We start from the raw sequence: 20771 nt of genomic DNA on the forward strand, positions 1-20771 counted from the left end.
AGAATTGGCATCATTGATAGGTAGTCTACAGACACTTGACGCTAGTCAGACGAGCATGTACAACCCAACCCACCCAAGGACACCGGTCAGCCATACATGCCAGATAGGAAAGCTGGCTTCCCCTATGTGCACAAGGACACCTCAGCTGCATTTCCCCATGGTAGCCACTTGGGTTTTAAGAATTGGCATCATTGATAGGTAGTCTACAGACACTTGACGCTAGTCAGACGAGCATGTACAACCCAACCCACCCAAGGACACCGGTCAGCCATACATGCCAGATAGGAAAGCTGGCTTCCCCTATGTGCACAAGGACACCTCTGCTGCATTTCCCCATGGCAGCCACTTGGATTTTTAGAACTGGCATCATTGATAGGTGGCCTACAGACACTTGACGCCAGTCAGCCGAGCATGTACAACCCAACCCACCCAAAAGCAAAAAAAAAAAAATATCAACAAGCATGAACATTTGTATAGGGTGAACTTGTAGGGTTGCGTCTATGGTGAAGGTAAAGGAAATGCTTGGGCATGATGGGTGCCAATTTTTGGGGCGGAGCAAACAATAGCGGTTACCCATTGGATTTTATACACAGGGACCCAGTCTTGAAGCCAGATAAAAAAATCTTGCTTCCCCTATGTGCACATGGACACCTCCGATGCATTTCCCCATGGCAGCTACTTGGAGTTGATGAGAATAGTCGCCATTGATAGGTAGTCCATGGACACTGGAGGTCAGCCAAGCATGCCAGATAGGAAAGTTGGCTTCCCCTATGTGCGCAAAGACACCTCTGCAGCATTTACCCATGGTAAACCCATTTTAAAAATTGGCATCACTGATAGGTGGTCTACAGACACTTGACGCCAGTCAGCCGAGCATGCACCACCCCCCCCCCCCCAAAGAAAAAAAAAGTATATCAACAAGCATGAACATTTGTGTAGGGTGAACGTGCAGGTTTGCGTCTATGGTGAAGGTAAAGGAAATACTTGGACATGTTGGATGACTTTTTTTTTGGGGGGGGGGGGGGGGACAATAGCGGTTGCCCATTGGATTCTCTACACAGGGATCCAGGCTCTTGAAGCCAGACAAGAAAGCTTGCTTCCCCTATGTGCACAAGGACACCTCTTATACATTTCCCCATGGCAGCCATTTGGATTTTATAAGAATAGTCGCCATTGATAGGTGGTCTATGAACAATGGATGCTGGTCAGCAAAGCAGGCAAAACTCCCAACCACCCAAACAACTGACAAGCATGTAGATTTGTGTAGGGTGAATGGCATGTTTGTGCCTATGGAGAAGGTAAAAGGAAATGCTTAGCCACACTGGATGCCAACCTCCTTCAGGGGAAAATAGTGGTTACCCATTTGACTTTCTACGTAGGGACTTTGTCTCTTGAAGCCAGATAGGAAAGCTGGCTTCCCATCTGTGTACGAGGACCACTCTGATGCATTTTCCCATGGCAGACACTTGTTTTTTTAATAATTGACGACACTGATTGGTATCCAGTGCCCTTGAGTCTCCTATCAACCAAGCATGCACAACCCAAACTGCCAGAAAATAATAGGCACCATTGATAGGTGCATGCCGGTCAGCCAAGCATGTACAACCCAAACTGCCAACACAATCGACAAACAAGTACATTTATGTAGGGTGAATGTGCATGTTTCTGGCTATGGGCTTTTTGACATGCTGGATGCCAACATTAGTGATTACCCATTGGGCGTCTGTTTCTGGAATGCCAGATAGGAAAGCTGGCCTCCCCCCCAGTTTACAAGGACACCTCTGTTGCATTTCCTTATGGCAGCCACTTTGACATTATAAGAATTGGCACCATTGATAGATGGTCTACAGCAGTGGTCATCAACCCGGTCCTCAGGGCCCACTAACAGGCCAGGTTTTCAAAATAACTTAAAAACATCACATGTGATATAATTTGCTGTTCAGCGATTGCAGTATTCTAGTTTGCATCTCCCAAGGCAATACATAAAACCTGGCCTGTTAGTGGGCCCTGAAGACATGGTTGATGACCACTGGTCTACAGACACCAGATGGTGGGCCAGCCAAGCACGTAAAACCCCATCTGCCAACCAACATGTACATTTGTGTAGGGTGAATGTGCCCATTTGTGCCTATGGAGAAGTTTAATAAAAAAACGTAGAAACTCTTATGTTGGATGGCAACCTCTTTTGGTGGGGCAAACAATGGCTATTACCCTAGGGAAAAAAAGGGCCAGCCTACTGGTCTCCCAAAAAGTGGTTGTGGACATGTAAAGCCTACAAACATACAAACAAACATTCTCCAACCCAACCGCCAATGGTCAAATTGGGCGAACATTCATGCAACACCTGTAGGCCCACTTTAGTGCCCCCCACACAGACTTCCACCACACAAAAAGACACACCAACCTGTGGAAGCTGGCTCCAGATCAGCTGGGCGGGGCGGTAGTTCTTCACCACAATGCCTTCATCTGGACGCGGCACGGTCGGGGTAGCGCTGTCTTCTAGCAGGTCGTCGTCGGACTCCTGACTGTTGGAGATGAGCCCCCGTTCGGTGAACTCCTGGTACAGCCTGGGGTCTGAAGAGAAGAGACGGCTCAGGAAAATAGAAAGGTTCTCGGAAATATTATTGAGGTTGGCAGAGCTCTCCTCTACGGTTTTGTTGAAGAGAGACACCAACGGGGCCGTCAAACTGTCCCGCCTGGCCCAGGACGCCCCGGAAAGCCTCCGGAATACGCCCAGCACTAGGCTTTCCTCCACTGCGTTCTGCCCCATGCTTTGAACTGACATGGTGTACCAACACTGCTCCTGTTTGCTTCAGCAACTTGCTGGAGTAATATAGGAGCCAAGTGTTGAATTTAACATCTTGAACTCAAAGACTTTGACAGGGGCTTATAAATGAACATGCACTCTGGAATCATACATTATTTGTACTGCAAGGACATAATAAATCATGGTGGGGGGGGCCTGAAAGTAGCAGAGGCAAGAGATGTTGTTTCCAGTAGCAACCAAGATAGATTAATAAAGGCTGCATCCAATGCCAGCCGCGAGTTACCTTGGTAAGCAGAAACCTAAACCATGTCGACAAACCAAAACTTATTTTTTATTTTTTTTGGATAGCATAGAGAATGATGAAACCGCTTTGTTTGTTTGTTTTTGCTGTGTACCATTTAGGAGATTTTCCATCGCCAAGGGCTCTTTCACACCACATGGAGCGTGCTATTGTACGTATAACATGTGCGCTGTTGTGCAGTGTCAACACATTTTGCAATGCTTGTTCCCCCCCCCCCCATTTTTACACTTCGAAAGACAGGCGGATGAAGGGCAGGGGGGGGGGGGGACAGACAGGCGGATGGAGGGCAGGGGGGGGACAGGCAGGCGGATGGAGGGCAGGGGGGGACAGACAGGTAGATGGAGGGCAGGGGGGGGGGGCAGACAGGCGGATGGAGGGCAGGGGGGGGGGACAGACAGGCAGATGGAGGGCAGAGGGGGGGGACAGACAGGCAGATGGAGGGCAGAGGGGGGGGACAGACAGGCGGATGGAGGGCAGAGGGGGGGGACAGACAGGCGGATGGAGGGCAGAGGGGGGGACAGACAGGCGGATGGAGGGCAGAGGGGGGGGGACAGACAGGCGGATGGAGGGCAGAGGGGGGGGACAGACAGGCGGATGGAGGGCAGAGGGGGGGACAGACAGGCGGATGGAGGGCAGAGGGGGGGACAGACAGGCGGATGGAGGGCAGAGGGGGGGACAGACAGGCGGATGGAGGGCAGAGGGGGGGACAGACAGGCGGATGGAGGGCAGGGGGGGGGGAACAAACAGGCGGATGGAGGGGGGGGGGACAGACAGGCGGATGGAGGGCAGAGGGGGGGACTCACAAACGTATGGAGGCAAGGAGGGACGGGCAAACGTATAGAGCATGGGTCTTCAAACTACAGCCCTCCAGTTGTTCAGGAACTACAATTCCCATCATGCCTAGTCATGTCTGTGAATGTCAGAGTTTTACAATGCCTCATGGGATGAGTAGTTCTGCAACAGCTGGAGGGCCGTAGTTTGAAGATCCCTGGTATAGAGGGACGGACAGGCGTATGGAGGCAAGGAGGGACGGGACAGACGTACAGAGGCAAGGAGGGACGGACAGGCAGACGTATGGAGGCAAGGAGAGACAGGCAGACGTATGGAGGCAAGGAGAGACGGGCAGACGTATGGAGGCAAGGAGAGACGGGCAGACGTATGGAGGCAAGGAGGAACGGACAGGCAGACGTATGGAGGCAAGGAGAGACGGGCAGACCGATGGAGGCAAGGAGGGACGGACGGGCAGACGTATGGAGGCAAGGAGGGACGGACGGGCAGACGTATGGAGGCAAGGAGGGACGGACGGGCAGACGTATGGAGGCAAGGAGGGACGGACGGGCAGACGTATGGAGGCAAGGAGGGACGAACGGGCAGACGTATGGAGGCAAGGAGGGACGAACGGGCAGACGTATGGAGGCAAGGAGGGAAAGATGGATTGATGAAGGGATGTAGAGATAGATGCAAAGATGGGTGGCGAGGTTGGATGGACTAATTGGGGGATAGACTGATGTACAGAGGGCAGGAGGGATTGACAGATGTATGGTAGGGAAGGAGGGATACATTGATGGAGGGATAAAAGGAAGTAAGAAAGAAGAAGAAGAAGAAGAAAAAAAAAAAAAAAGCAAGGAAGGAGATAAGGAAGAGTAGAGTAGACAGGTACATTACATGACCCAGGTAGTAGAACCTGTCTGGCCACTCCATTATGCGAGTCACGTGAGCGGCATACAGATCATTAACCAGGACTATGTGACTAATGAGAATTTCAATGCCAGATCAACAAGAACAGATAATCTTCACTGTGTGCAGAGAAACAGACTTGTAATGCCAAATAAGTCACGTGTCATGTAGACTGTATTCTATGAATGCCAGAGAGTCAATTTGCATGATAAGCCCCAGGATTTATTATAAGCCCCCCCCCCCCCATGACACATAACAGCCCAAAGCAATATTTCAGTTATAAGTGGAGCCTGGTGGTCCAGGTCAGTCCCGATCTTTCCATTATGTGTCCCAGCTCTGCCTCTTACAATCTCTATAATATAAAATAAGAACGAAGGCTTCTTTTGATGACAGGTTCTCTTTATGGTGATAAAAAAAAGGGACGCTGATGAATTCTGGCTAATGGTTTGGTGTGAAAACAATCTTCTCCGGTATTTTGTGTTTACAATGCGGAGTACAGTTCCTTCACAGAATGAAAGGCCGTTCAATTACTGAACTTATAAAAACTAAAGCTGCACAATATCAGCAAAGGCATGTTTTCCCCAAAGGTCACTAAAAGACCAAGAATAACTTTCTGTGAAATACAACACTTGGCACAATAGGACGGGAGTTCGCAATAGCAAACATTCCACAAAGGAACATCTGAGCGCTCGGCCTCCCTCCATGCCGCTTCTCACAATGCGCCGGATTCAATAGACAAGAAAACTTAAAGTGGATGTCAAGAAAAAAAAAAAACATGTCTAGTAGAGTTCTGGGTGACCTGCGCATTTCACAAGTTTTATTTCTTTAAACACTCTGTAAGGACAGGAAAATAACTGCTGATGTGCCAGAAATACAGCGAGCTCCTTCCCACCTCTTTCACATGACAACACAGCTCTGAATTCATAAGCACCTGGTGTCAGCCCTGCCTACTGCATTTTTGATGGATTGCAAAGAACAGACCGCCCTCATCCTCCCCTCCATAACCTCTCCGTCTTGTCTCCAAAACGTATCCCCTCCTCGTCTCCAAAACGTATCCCCTCCTCGTCTCCAAAACGTATCCCCTCCTCGTCTCCAAAACGTATCCCCTCCTCGTCTCCAAAACGTATCCCCTCCTCGTCTCCAAAACGTATCCCCTTCTCGTCTCCAAAACGTATCCCCTCCACGTCTCCATAACCTCCCCTCCTCGTCTCCATAACCTCCCCTCCTCGTCTCCATAACTTATCCCTCCACGTCTCCATAACTTATCCCCTCCACGTCGCCATAACTTATCCCCTCCACGTCGCCATAACTTATCCCCCTCCACGTCGCCATAACTTATCCCCTCCACGTCGCCATAACTTATCCCCTCCACGTCGCCATAACTTATCCCCTCCACGTCGCCATAACTTATCCCCTCCACGTCGCCATAACTTATCCCCTCCACGTCGCCATAACTTATCCCCTCCACGTCGCCATAACTTATCCCCTCCACGTCGCCATAACTTATCCCCTTCACGTCGCCATAACTTATCCCCTCCACGTCGCCATAACTTATCCCCTCCACGTCGCCATAACTTATCCCCTCCACGTCGCCATAACTTATCCCCTCCACGTCGCCATAACTTATCCCCTCCACGTCGCCATAACTTATCCCCTCCACGTCTCCATAACCTCCCCTCCTCGTCTCCATAACTTATCCCTCCACGTCTCCATAACTTATCCCCTCCACGTCTCCATAACTTATCCCCTCCACGTCTCCATAACTTATCCCCTCCACGTCTCCATAACTTATCCCCTCCACGTCTCCATAACTTATCCCCTCCACGTCTCCATAACTTATCCCCTCCACGTCTCCATAACTTATCCCCTCCACGTCTCCATAACTTATCCCCTCCACGTCTCCATAACTTATCCCCTCCACGTCTCCATAACTTATCCCCTCCACGTCTCCATAACTTATCCCCTCCACGTCTCCATAACTTATCCCCTCCACGTCTCCATAACTTATCCCCTCCACGTCTCCATAACTTATCCCCTCCACGTCTCCATAACTTATCCCCTCCTCGTCTCCATAACCTCCCCTCCTCGTCTCCATAACCTCCCCTCCTCGTCTCCATAACCTCCCCTCCTCCATTACTCTTCCTTGTACACAGGCAGAGAGTGCAGGAAGTTATTACCCCACACGTGTCTGGGCAGGATCAACAGGTATTTGTGGCAATACCTTTTTGCGAATTCGGCACTGCGTCACTTTAACTGACAATTGCGCGGTCGTGCGACGTGGCTCCCAAACAAAATTGGCGTCCTTTTTTCCCACAAATAGAGCTTTCTTTTGGTGGTATTTGATCACCTCTGCGGTTTTTATTTTTTGCGCTATAAACAAAAATAGAGCGACAATTTTGAAAAAAAAGTGCAATATTTTTAACTTTTACTAGTAATGGCGGCGATCTGCGATTTCAGGCCTGCGATATTGCGGCGGACACATTTAACACATTTTTGGGACCATTCACATTTATACAGTGAACAGAGCTATAAAAATGCACCGATTACTGTATAAATGTGACTGGCAGCTAAGGGGTTAACACTAGGGGGCGAGGAAGGGGTTAAATGTGTACCCTAGGGAGTGATTCTTACTGTGTGGGGGGGAGGGGACTGACTGGGGGAGGTGACCGATGGCTGTCCCCGTGTACAAGGGACACACCATCGGCCTCCTCTCCCTGACAGGACGTGGATCTCTGTGTTTACATCGCCAGTTTGCCCCCATCAAACGCCGCCAGTTTGCCCGTGGCGGACATCGCGGCCGCTAGGCACGCGCATCGGCACCTGAGTGACACGGCGGGCGCGCGGCCCCCAGCGGCGAGAGGCCGGAGGCCGTATATTGATGGCCTCCCGGCATTTGAGAGCCACCTTGTGGCCGTAAAAAGACGACGGGCGGATTGGAAGAGGTTAAATAAATGCCGTTCTTGCTGTGGGACCCATGACCCCGTTGTACCGGCACGTGAACAGACTATCCGACACACACACCGAATATTTGCATTTGGATTAACCACTTCAGACCCGCGCTATTGACAAAAGACGTCAACAGCGCGGCTCTCAAGTGCCGGGTGGACGTCTTTTTAAAAGCATTACCAGCGCGCGCCACTGGGTGGCGCGCAGCAGGTAAACACTGTCCCGGCGCATCGCTGAAGAGCCGATGCGTGTACCTGGCGGCCGCGATGTCCGCCGGGTACACGCGATCGGCGGTGACACAGCAGGGACGTGGAGCTCTGCGTGTAATGATGGGGTGTAAACACAGAGCTCCACGTGCTGTCAGAGGAGAGGAGACCGATCTGTGTCCCTTGTACATAGGAACACAGCATCGGTCACCTCCCCCAGTCAGTCCCCTCCCCCCACACAGTTAGAACACACCCAGGGAATACACTTAACCCCTTCCTCACCCCCTAGTGTTAACCCCTTCCCTGCCAGTCACATTTATACAGTAATTAGTGCATTTTTATAGCACTGATCGCTGTATAAATGTGAATGGTCCCAAATTTGTGTCAAAAGTGTCCGATACGTGCGCCGCAATATCGCAGTCCCAATAAAAATCGCAGATCGCCGCCATTACTAGTAAAAAAAAAAAAAAATTTAAAAAAAAATCATAATTCTGTCCCCTATTTTGTAGGCGCTATAACTTTTGCGCAAACCAGTCGCTTATTGCGATTTTTTTTTTTTTACAAAAATACGCAGAAAAATACGTATCGGCCTTAACTGAGAAAAAAAAAAAAAATTAAAAAAAATGGGATATTTATTATAGCAACAAGTAAAAAATATATATATATTTTTTTTAAATTGTTGCTCTTTTTTTGTTTATAGCGCAAAAAATAAAAAACGCAGAGGTGATCAAATACCACGAAAATAAAGCTCTATTTGTGGGGAAAAAGGGACGTCAATTTTGTTTGGGAGCCACGTCGCACGACCGCGCAAATGTCAGTTAAAGCGACGCAGTGCCGGAAGCTGAAATTTCGCCTGGGCACGAAGGGTGCCCAGTAAGCAAGTGGTTAAAGAAAAACATTGCGATTGTCTAGCTAGTCGTGACAGGCCGCACTTTGGGAATCCCGATGCAAGGCAGTTCATCCCATCAGTTGCTACTTCCTGTAATGTGTTGGGATCCTCGCTGTGGCTTTGTGGGAAAGGGCCGAGATACAAAGGGCCCCATCTGATCAGTTTTGGGTGGAGAGAACAAGCTGGGTCATTGTTACAGTTTCCTTTCTCTACAGAACAGAACAGACTCTGTAGATCGGAGACAAATCTCGGGCCAGAAAGTGAACAGAGCGCGAGATTGTCCTCCTTCCTGACCCCAGACGTGTGTCCCGTCTCTGTACAGGTATCAACGCGTTCCAGATCCCAGCGTGAGCTGCAAGTCTCCGCACGCACCGCGCCGTACAAACCAGCAACGATTACAACAGAGGAATAAGCTGGAGGGTTCAAAGGCTTGTCCAAGGAAGAGAAGTGCTGGACTTGGAGCCAGTGGGGGCTGGTGCTCAAAATCTTGGGGGGGGCTGGTGCAAACAAACTGAAAAAAAAAATGCAGCCTCACTGTGCCCATCAAATGCAGCCAATGTGCCCATCAATGGCCGCCAGTTTGCTCCCTCCCCCCCACCTGGCACTTCCCTTTCTCGGGGCAGTGCCGTCCTCCATGCTCCTTCTGAGTCCTCGGTGTGTTCTCCCGTCCTCTTCATGTCATCTCTGCTACGATTGGACACCCGATGCATCCAATCACAGTGCCTGTCACTTCAGCCAATCAGGTGACCGGTAACCAGACCCCGATTGGCTGAGGGGCCAATATTAGGGAACAGTGGCGGTTCCTCCATAGAGGGCGCTGGAGCGCCGCCCCCTCTGGCTCTCACCGCCACTGAGTCTAATAAGAGGGAAGAGGAGAGGGGAAGGGAAAGGAAGGGAAGGGAAGGGGAGGGAAGAAGAGAGAAGAGGAAAAAGAGAGGAAAAAGAGAGGAAAAAGAGAGGAAAAAGAGGAGAGAAGAGGAGAGAAGAGAAGAGAGAAGAGAAGAGAAGAGGGAAGAGGAGAGAGAAGAGAAGAGAGAAGAAGAGGAGAGAAGAGGAGAGAAGAGGGAAGAGGAGAGAGGAGAGAGGAGAGAAGAGAGAAGAGAGAAGAGGAGAGAAGAGGAGAGAAGAGGAGAGAAGAGGGAAGAGGAGAGAGGAGAGAGGAGAGAAGAGAGAAGAGGAGAGAAGAGGGATAAGGGAAGAGGGATAAGGGAAGAGGGATAAGGGAAGAGGGATAAGGGAAGAGGATTGCTGTATAAACGGACACTGGCAGGGAAGGGGGTTAACACTTGGGGGCGATCAAAGGGTTAAATGTTCCCTAGGGAGGTGTTTCTAACTGTGGGGGGAGGGGACTGACTGGAGGAGGAGACCGTTCGCTGTTTCCCGATCACCAGGAACAGCAGATCTCTCTCTACTTCCCTGTCAGAACGGGGATCTGTTTGTTTACATTGACGGATCCCCGTTCTGGCTCAGAGAAGCGATTGCAGGGGGGGGGCGGCAGACATCGCGGCCGCCGGTCACGCGCATCAGCTCCGGCGTCGCGGGCGTGCTCGCCCTTTAGCTCCTTAAAGGTGGCCGACGTACAATGACGGCGATTTGCGCAGCTGTGCCAGCCTGCTGCAGGGTGGCAAGTAGTGAAAATACACCCTCCTACATAAGTTGTACCTATTTAGCTGCAGTCTTCATGTCTCTACATTCATTAAAAGTGCAGAATTTATACGGCTTGTCTGAGCTTCCAGAAAGCAGGGGGGTAGGGAGCTGAAGTTACACCCTACAGAGAGAAGTGAGAGCTGATAAGAGAGAAGGGAAGAGAAGAGGAGAGGAGGGAAGGGAAGGGAAGAGGAGAGGAGAGGAGGGGAGGGAAGAGGAGAGGAAGAGGAAGAGGGAGAGGGAGAGGGAGAGGGAGAGGAGGAGAGGAAGGGAATAGGAGAGGCGGGAAGAGGAGAGGGGAAGGGTAGGGAAGAGGGGAGGAGGGAAGAGGAGAGGGGAACTGAAGGGAAGAGGAGAGGAGAGGAGGGAAGAGGAGAGGAGGGAAGAGAAGAGGGGAAGGGAAGGGCAGAGGAGAGGAGGGAAGGGAAGAGGGGAGGAGGGAAGGGAAGAGGGGAGGAGGGAATGGAAGAGGGGAGGAGGGAAGGGAAGAGGGGAGGAGGGAAGGGAAGAGGGGAGGAGGGAAGGGAAGAGGGGAGGAGGGAAGAGGAGAGGGGAACTGAAGGGAAGAGGAGAAGAGGGAAGAGGAGAGGGGAACTGAAGGGAAGAGGAGAGGAGGGAAGAGAAGAGGAGGGGAGGGAAGAGGAGAGGGGAAGGGAAGGGCAGAGGAGAGGAGGGAAGGGAAGAGGGGAGGAGGGGAGGGAAGAGGGGAGAAGAGGAGAGGGGAACTGAAGGGAAGAGGAGAGGAGGGAAGAGGAGAGGAGGGAAGAGAAGAGGAGGGAAGAGAAGAGGAGGGAAGAGAAGAGGGGAAGGGAAGGGCAGAGGAGAGGAGGGAAGGGAAGAGGGGAGGAGGGAAGGGAAGAGGGGAGGAGGGAAGAGGAGAGGGGAACTGAAGGGAAGAGGAGAGGAGGGAAGAGAAGAGGAGGGAAGAGGAGAGGGGAAGGGAAGGGCAGAGGAGAGGAGGGAAGAGAAGAGGAGGGAAGAGAAGAGGAGGGAAGAGGAGAGGGGAAGGGAAGGGCAGAGGAGAGGAGGGAAGGAGGAGAGGAGGGAAGGAGGAGAGGAGGGAAGAGGAGAGGAGGGAAGAGGAGAGGAGGGAAGAGGAGAGGAGGGAAGAGGAGAGGGGAACTGAAGGGAAGAGGAGAGGAGGGAAGAGAAGAGGAGGGAAGAGAAGAGGAGGGAAGAGAAGAGGGGAAGGGAAGGGAAGAGGAGAGGAGGGAAGGGAAGAGGAGAGGAGGGAAGGGAAGAGGAGAGGAGGGAAGAGGAGAGGGGAACTGAGGGGAAGAGGAGGGAAGAGGAGAGGGGAAGGGGAGGGAAGGGAAGGGAAGGGAAGAGGAGAGGAGGGAATAGGAGAGGGGAAGGGAAGGGAAGGGAATGGAAGGGGAAGAGGAGAGGGGAAGGGAAGGGAAGGGAAGAGAAAAGAAAAGAAGAGAAGAGAAGAGAAAAAGAAAAAAGAGAAGAAAAGAGAAGAGAAGAGAAGGGATCCCTCCCCCCCCCCAAAAGGAATAGAGCTGAGGCTGTCAATCACAGGCTGTGTTCTGGAGGCCCCTCCCCTGTCACCATTTTTCTCGGTGTCAGGAAAACTTGTCAGAAGTGACTGGATGACCTGCGCATTTCACAAGTTTTATTTCTTTAAACACTCTAAGTACAGGAAAATAACTGCTGATGAGCCAGAAATACAGCGAGCTCCTTCCCACCTCTTTCACATGACAACACAGCTCTGAATTCATAAGCACCTGGTGTCAGCCCTGCCTACTGCGTTTTTGATGGATTGCAAAGAACAGACAGCCCTCGTCCTCCCCTCCATAACCTCTCTGTCTCGTCTCCATAACTTATCCCCTCCTCGTCTTCAAAACTTATCCCCTCCTCGTCTCCAAAACTTATCCCCTCCTCGTCTCCATAACTTATCCCCTCCTCGTCTCCATATCTTATCCCCTCCACGTCTCCATAACTTATCCCCTCCTCGTCTCCATAACTTATCCCCTCCTCGTCTCCATAACTTATCCCCTCCTCGTCTCCATAACTTATCCCCTCCTCGTCTCCATAACTTATCCCCTCCTCGTCTCCATAACCTCCCCTCCTCATCTCCATAACTTATCCCCTCCTCGTCTCCATAACTTATCCCCTCCTCGTCTCCATAACTTATCCCCTCCTCGTCTCCATAACTTATCCCCTCCTCGTCTCCATAACTTATCCCCTCCTCGTCTCCATAACTTATCCCCTCCTCGTCTCCATAACTTATCCCCTCCTCGTCTCCATAACTTATCCCCTCCTCGTCTCCATAACCTCCCCTCCTCGTCTCCATTACTTATCCCCTCCTCGTCTTCATTACTTATCCCCTCCTCGTCTTCATTACTTATCCCCTCCTCGTCCCCTCCTCGTCTCCATAACTTATCCCCTCCTCGTCTCCATAACTTATCCCCTCCTCGTCTCCATAACTTATCCCCTCCTCGTCTCCATAACTTATCCCCTCCTCGTCTCCATAACTTATCCCCTCCTCGTCTCCATAACCTCCCCTCCTCGTCTCCATAACCTCCCCTCCTCGTCTCCATTACTTATCCCCTCCTCGTCTTCATTACTTATCCCCTCCTCGTCCCCTCCTCGTCGCCATAACTTATCCCCTCCTCGTCGCCATAACTTATCCCCTCCTCGTCTCCATAACTTATCCCCTCCTCGTCTCCATAACTTATCCCCTCCTCGTCTCCATAACTTATCCCCTCCTCGTCTCCATAACCTCCCCTCCTCGTCTCCATTACTTATCCCCTCCTCGTCTTCATTACTTATCCCCTCCTCGTCCCCTCCTCGTCGCCATAACTTATCCCCTCCTCGTCGCCATAACTTATCCCCTCCTCGTCTCCATAACTTATCCCCTCCTCGTCGCCATAACTTATCCCCTCCTCGTCTCCATAACTTATCCCCTCCTCGTCGCCATAACTTATCCCCTCCACGTCGCCATAACTTATCCCCTCCACGTCGCCATAACTTATCCCCTCCACGTCTCCATAACTTATCCCCTCCACGTCTCCATAACTTATCCCCTCCTCGTCGCCATAACTTATCCCCTCCTCGTCTCCATAACTTATCCCCTCCTCGTCTCCATAACTTATCCCCTCCTCGTCTCCATAACCTCCCCTCCTCGTCTCCATAACCTCCCCTCCTCGTCTCCATAACCTCCCCTCCTCGTCTCCATAACTTATCCACTCCTCGTCGCCATAACTTATCCCCTCCTCGTCTCCATAACTTATCCCCTCCTCGTCTCCATTACTTATCCCCTCCTCGTCTCCATTACTTATCCCCTCCTCGTCTCCATTACTTATCCCCTCCTCGTCTCCATTACTTATCCCCTCCTTGTCCCCTCCTCGTCGCCATAACTTATCCCCTCCTCGTCGCCATAACTTATCCCCTCCTCGTCGCCATAACTTATCCCCTCCTCGTCTCCAGCACTTATCCCCTCCTCGTCTCCAGCACTTATCCCCTCCTCGTCTCCATAACTTATCCCCTCCTCGTCGCCATAACTTATCCCCTCCTCGTCTCCATAACTTATCCCCTCCTCGTCGCCATAACTTATCCCCTCCACGTCGCCATAACTTATCCCCTCCACGTCTCCATAACTTATCCCCTCCACGTCTCCATAACTTATCCCCTCCTCGTCGCCATAACTTATCCCCTCCTCGTCTCCATAACTTATCCCCTCCTCGTCTCCATAACCTCCCCTCCTCGTCTCCATAACCTCCCCTCCTCGTCTCCATAACCTCCCCTCCTCGTCTCCATAACTTATCCACTCCTCGTCGCCATAACTTATCCCCTCCTCGTCTCCATAACTTATCCCCTCCTCGTCTCCATTACTTATCCCCTCCTCGTCTCCATTACTTATCCCCTCCTCGTCTCCATTACTTATCCCCTCCTCGTCTCCATTACTTATCCCCTCCTTGTCCCCTCCTCGTCGCCATAACTTATCCCCTCCTCGTCGCCATAACTTATCCCCTCCTCGTCGCCATAACTTATCCCCTCCTCGTCGCCATAACTTATCCCCTCCTCGTCGCCATAACTTATCCCCTCCTCGTCTCCAGCACTTATCCCCTCCTCGTCTCCAGCACTTATCCCCTCCTCGTCTCCATAACCTCCCCTCCTCGTCTCCATAACTTATCCCCTCCTCCTTGTACACAGGCAGAGAGTGCAGGAAGTTATTACCCCACACGTGTCTGGGCAGGATCAACAGGTATTTGTGGCAATACCTTTTTGCGATTCGGCACTGCGTAGTTTTAACTGACAATTGCGCGGTCGTGTGACGTGGCTACCAAACAAAATTGGCGTCCTTTTTTTCCCACAAATAGAGCTTTCTTTTGGTGGCATTTGATCACCTCTGCGGTTTTTATTTTTTGCGCTATAAACAAAAATAGAGCGACAATTTTGAAAAAAAGTGCAAGATTTTTTACTTTTACTAGTAATGGCGGCGATCTGCGATTTCAGGCCTGCGATATTGCGGCGGACACATTTAACACATTTTTGGGATCATTCACATTTATACAGTGAACAGAGCTATAAAAATGCATCGATTACTGTATAAATGTGACTGGCAGGGAAGGGGTTAACACTGGGGGGCGGGGAAGGGATTAAATGTGTACCCTGGGAGTGATTCTAACTGTGTGGGGGGGAGGGGACTGACTGGGGGAGGTGACCGATGGTTGTCCCTATGTACAAGGGACACACCATCGGCCTCCTCTCCCTGACAGGACGTGGATCTCTGTGTTTACACGCACCGATCCACATCCCTGTCTCTGACTGCCGATCGCAGGTGCCTGGCGGACATTGCGGCTGGCAGGCACCTGAGCGACCCGGCGGGCGCGCACGCGCCCCCCCAGCAGCGAGGGGCCGGAGGCCGTATATTGACGGCCTCCCGGCATTTGAGAGCCACCTTGTGGCCGTAAAAAGACGGGCGGATGTGAAGAGGTTAAATAAATGCCACTCTTGCTGTGGGACCCATGACCCCGCCGTACCGGCACGTGAACACAGACTATCCGACACACACACCGAATATTTGCATTAACCACTTCAGACCCGCGCTATTGACAAAAGACGTCAACAGCGCGGCTCTCAAGTGCCGGGTGGACGTCTTTTTAAAAGCATTACCCGCGCGCGCCACTGGGTGGCGCGCAGCAGGTGAACACTGTCCCGGCGCATCGCTGAAGAGCCGATGCGTGTACCTGGCGGCCGAGATGTCCGCCGGGTACACGCGATCGGCGGTGACACAGCAGGACGTGGAGCTCTGTGTGTAATGATGGGGTGTAAACACAGAGCTCCACGTGCTGTCAGAGGAGAGAGGAGACCGATCTGTGTCTCTTGTACATAGGGACACAGCATCAGTCACCTCCCCCAGTCACCCCCCCTCCCCCCACACAGTTAGAACACACCCAGGATACACATTTAACCCCTTCCTCACCCCCTAGTGTTAACCCCTTCACTGCCAGTCACATTTATACAGTAATTAGTGCATTTTTATAGCACTGATCGCTGTATAAATGTGAATGGTCCCAAATTTGTGTCAAAAGTGTCCGATATGTGCGCCGCAATATCGCAGTCCCAATAAAAATCGCAGATCGCCGCCATTACTAGTAAAAAAAAAAAAAAAAAAAAAAAAATCATAATTCTGTCCCCTATTTTGTAGGCGCTATAACTTTTGCGCAAACCAGTCGCTTATTGCGATTTTTTTTTTTTACAAAAATACGTAGAAAAATACGTATCGGCCTTAACTGAGAAAAAATATATATATATAAAAAAAAAAAAAATGGGATATTTATTATAGCAACAAGTAAAAAAAAAAATATATATTTTTTTAAATTGTCGCTCTTTTTTTGTTTATAGCGCAAAAAATAAAAACCGCAGAGGTGATCAAATACCACCAAAAGAAAGCTCTATTTGTGGGGAAAAAGGGACGTCAATTTTGTTTGGGAGCCACGTCGCACGACCGCGCAAATGTCAGTTAAAGCGACGCAGTGCCGGAAGCTGAAATTTCGCCTGGGCACGAAGGGTGCCCAGTAAGCAAGTGGTTAAAGAAAAACATTGCGATTGTTTAGCTAGTCGTGACAGGCCGCACTTTGGGAATCCCGATGCAAGGCAGTTCATCCCATCAGTTGCTACTTCCTGTAATGTGTTGGGATCCTCGCTGTGGCTTTGTGGGAACGGGCCGAGATACAAAGGGCCCCATCTGATCAGTTTTGGGTGGAGAGAACAAGTCGGGTCATTGTTACATTGTTTCCTTTCTCTACCGAACAGAACAGACTCTGTAGATCGGAGCCAAATCTCGGGCCAGAAAGTGCGCAAGTTTGTCCTCCTTCCTGACCCCAGACGTTTGTCCCGTCTCTGTACAGGTATCAACGCGTTCCAGATCCCAGCGCAAGTTTGTCCTCCTTCCTGACCCCAGACGTTTGTCCCGTCTCTGTACAGGTGTCAACGCGTTCCAGATCCCAGCGTGAGCTGCAAGTCTCCGCACGCACCGCGCCGTACAAACCAGCAACGATTACAACAGAGGAATAAGCTGGAGTGTTCAAAGGCTTATCCAAGGAATGGAAGTGCTGGACTTGGAGCCAGTGGGGGCTGGTGCTCAAAATCTTGGGGGGGCTGGTGCAAAAAAAAATGAAAAAAAAAAAAATGCAGCCTCACTGTGCCCATCAAATGCAGCCAATGTGCCCATCAATAGCCGCCAATTCCCCAATGCATTTCCCTTTCTCGGAGCAGTGCCGTCCTCCATGCTCCTTCCGAGTCCTCGATGTCTTCTCCCGTCCTCTTCATGTCATCTCTGATACGATTGGACACCCGATGCATCCAATCACAGTGCCTGTCACTTCAGCCAATCAGGTGACCGGTAACCAGACCCCGATTGGCTGAGGGGCCAATATTAGGGAACAGTGGCCGTTCGTCCATAGAGGGCGATGGAGCGCCGCCCCCTCTGGCTCTCACCGCCACTGAGTCTAATAAGAGGAGGGAAGAGAAGAGAAGAGGAGAGGAGAGGAGAGGAGAGGAGAGGAGGGAAGGGAAGAAAAGAGGAGAAGGGAAGAAAAGAAGGGAAGAAGGAAAGGAAAGGGAAGGGAAGGGAAGGGAAGGGAAGGGAAGGGAAGAAGGGAAGAAAAGAGGAGAAGGGAAGAAGGGAAGGGAAGAAAAGAGGAGAAGGGAAGAAGGGAAGAAAAGAATAGAGGAGGGAAGGGAAGAAGGGAAAGGAGAGAGGAGGGAAGGGAAGAAGGGAAAGGGAAAGGAGAGAGGAGGGAAGGGAAGAAGGGAAAGGGAAAGGAGAGAGGAGAGAAAAGAGAAAAGAGAAGAGAAAAGAGAAAAGAGAAGAGAAAAGAGAAGAGAAAAGAGAAGAGAAAAGAGAAGAGAAAAGAAAAGAGAAGAGAAAAGAGAAGAGAAAAGAGAAGAGAGAAAAAGAGAAGAGAAAAAGAGAAGAGAAAAAGAGAAGAGAAAAAGAGAAGAGAAAAAGAGAAGAGAAAAAGAGAAGAGAAAAAGAGAAGAGAAAAAGAGAAGAGAAAAAGAGAAGAGAAAAAGAAGAGAAAAAGAGAAAAGAAAAAGAAGAAGAGAAGAGAAAGAGAGGGGAGGGGATTGCTGTGTAAACTGACACTGGCAGGGAAGGGGGTTAACACTAGGGGGCGATCAAAGGGTTAAATGTTCCCTAGGGAGGTGTTTCTAACTGGGGGGGGGACTGACTGGAGGAGTAGATCGTTCGCTGTTCCTGATCACCAGGAACAGCAGATCTCTCTCTACTTCCCTGTCAGGCCCCGTACACACGACAGAGGAACTCGACGTGCTTGGCACGTCGAGTTCCTCGTCGAGTTTTGGGATGAAGCCGCCAAGGAGCTCGGCGGGACGCCTTCTCCTATAGAACAACGAGAAAATAGAGAACATGTTCTCTATTTTCTCGTCGAGCTCCTCGGCGGCTCCATCGAGCCAAAAGTGTACAGACGACAGAGTTTCTCGGCAGAATCCGGGTTTTGACCGAGTTTCTCGGTGAATTCTGCCGAGAAACTCTGTCGTGTGTACGGGGCCTCAGAACGGGGATCTGTTCTGGCTCAGAGAAGCAATTGCAGGGGGGGGGGGGGTGGCAGACATCGTGGCCGCCGGCCAGGTGCATCAGCTCTGGCGTCGCGGGCACACTCGCCCTTTAGCTCCTTAAGGTGGCCGACGTACAATGACGGCGATTTGCGCAGCTGTGCCAGCCTGCTGCAGGGTGGCAAGTAGTGAAACACACCCTCCTACTTAAGTTGTACCTATTTAGCTGCAGTCTTCACGTCTCTACATTCATTAAAAGTGCAGAATTTATACGGCTTGTCTGAGCTTCCAGAAAGCAGGGGGGTAGGGAGCTGAAGTTACACCCTACATAGAGAAGTGAGAGCTGATAAGAGAGAAGGGAAGAGAAGAGGAGAGGAGGGAAGGGAAGAGGACGGAAGGGAAGAAGAGGGGAGGGAAGGGAAGAGAAGAGGAGGGAAGAGAAGAGGAGGGAAGAGAAGAGGAGGGAAGAGAAGAGGAGGGAAGAGAAGAGGAGGGAAGAGAAGAGGAGGGAAGAGAAGAGGAGGGAAGGGAAGGGAAGAGAAGAGGAGGGAAGAGAAGAGGAGGGAAGAGAAGAGGAGGGAAGGGAAGGGAAAAGTAGGGAAGGGAATAGGGGAGGAGGGAAGAGGAGAGGGGAACTGAAGGGAAGAGGAGAGGAGGGAAGAGGAGAGGAGGGGAGGGAAGAGAAGGGAAGAGGAGAGGGGAAGGGAAGGGAAGGGAAGGGAAGGGAAGGGAAGAGAAGAGAAGAGAAGAGAAGAGAAAAAGAAAAAAAGAGAAGAAAAGAGAAGAGAAGGGATCCCCCCCCCCCCAAAAGGAATAAAGCTGAGGCTGTCAATCACAGGCTGTGTGCTGGAGGCCCCTCCCCTGTCACCATTTTTCTCGGTGTCAGGAAAACTTGTCAGAAGTGACTCATACTGATAGCACAGGAAGGAGGCAGCAGACAGGTTTACAACTACTCTGAAAAATGGTGGCTGTTGGGAGAAGTAAACTATTAGCGTCGGGCTTGGGCTCGTTTATTGCTCACCTCTCTTGGCAAATTGACAAAATCGGCACAAATCTCTTTAATCACCTTTAAAATAACCGTATATCGGAAGGCGCGCGTCCTGGAAAATTCAGCGCCGTTAATTACGCATTGCATTATTCATAGCGCCGCCTCGTAGAATTTACTTGTGTTTCTCCAGATCGGCTCCGGGCCTAACAGACGTCATTCATCACTCCGTGCTAAAGATTTTATTGGCTGGATTTAGGAGATTCTCCCCCTCCCCCTTCCCCCCTCCAATAAATAGCGACTCGCACACTTACCGTCTTTAAAGGAACCCGCGTGGCGCTGCATTTTTTTCTTTCCGAATGTTTTCTGGAAAGCAAAAACAAAAAAAAAATTATTATAAAAAAAAAAAAAAAAAAAAATATTATTTAAAAAATATATAAAAACGATAAATAAAAACGGTTATGCGAAGGAGAGATACGGACAAAGCAGCTTCAAAAACATCAGTTAACCCCTTCCTCTCCGCCCGCCACTTCCCTTTACCCGGGTCTTAAAGCAGTATTCAACCCATTGATTTCAATCGGCATGGGCGCTGTAGGAGCCGGGCATTCACCACTCCTACAGCGCCTCAAAGATGCGGCTGGCAGGACTTTTTTTTTACCGCCCTGCCAGCGCACCGCCCCAGTGTGAAAACCCTCAGGCTTTCACATTGGAGAGAAAGGAGCGGCTCTTTCAGGGCACTTTGCAGGCGCCATTTTTAGCTCAAAAGCGCCTCAGTGTGAAAGCAACTCAAGACTGGGACGCCATTAAAAGTTCATGGGTGTGTAAAAGGAGGTGTCCCAATACTTTTGGAAATATAGGCCCGGATTCTCGTACGAGTTACGCCGGCGTATCTCCAGATACGCCGGTGTAACTCTGAGTCCGAGCCGTTGTATCTATGCGCCTGATTCTTAGAAACAGTTACGCATAGATTTGTATTAGATCCGACCGGCGTAAGTCTCTTACGCCGTTGTATCTTAACTGCATATTTACGCTGGCCGCTAGGGGCGTGTACGCCAATTTACGCCTACAAATATGTAAATCAGCTAGATATGCGAATTCACGAACGTACGCCCGGCCGACGCAGTACGTTTACGCCGTTTACGTTAGGCTTTTCCCGGTGTAAAGTTACCCCTGCTATATGAGGCGTAGATGCAGCGTACCAAAGTTAAAGTATGGACGTCGTTCCCGCGTCGAATTTTGAAAATTTTACGTCGTTTGCGTAAGTCGTTCGCGAATAGGGCTGGGCGTCGTTCACGTCGAAAGCATTGGCTACTTGCAGGTAA

General features: G+C 50.7%; 1 protein-coding gene across 1 annotated transcript in view; it reads right to left on the reverse strand.

The window, feature by feature from the left end:
• Positions 1 to 2257: 2257 nt before the first annotated feature.
• LOC120915716 (rho guanine nucleotide exchange factor 16-like) overlaps positions 2258 to 20771 on the reverse strand; it is a 40626-nt gene continuing 22112 nt past the window's right edge. The window contains exons 3-4 of the mRNA XM_040326455.1: positions 19764 to 19815; positions 2258 to 2574 (exon numbers count right to left, since the gene is read on the reverse strand). Of these exons, the coding sequence (XP_040182389.1) occupies positions 2273 to 2574; positions 19764 to 19815 (354 nt within the window). The 3' untranslated portion in view covers positions 2258 to 2272. The remainder of the gene's footprint in view (positions 2575 to 19763; positions 19816 to 20771) is intronic.

This window comes from Rana temporaria, chromosome 10 (genome assembly GCF_905171775.1).
Source record: "Rana temporaria chromosome 10, aRanTem1.1, whole genome shotgun sequence".
In the NCBI taxonomy this organism is placed as follows: Eukaryota; Metazoa; Chordata; class Amphibia; order Anura; family Ranidae; genus Rana; species Rana temporaria.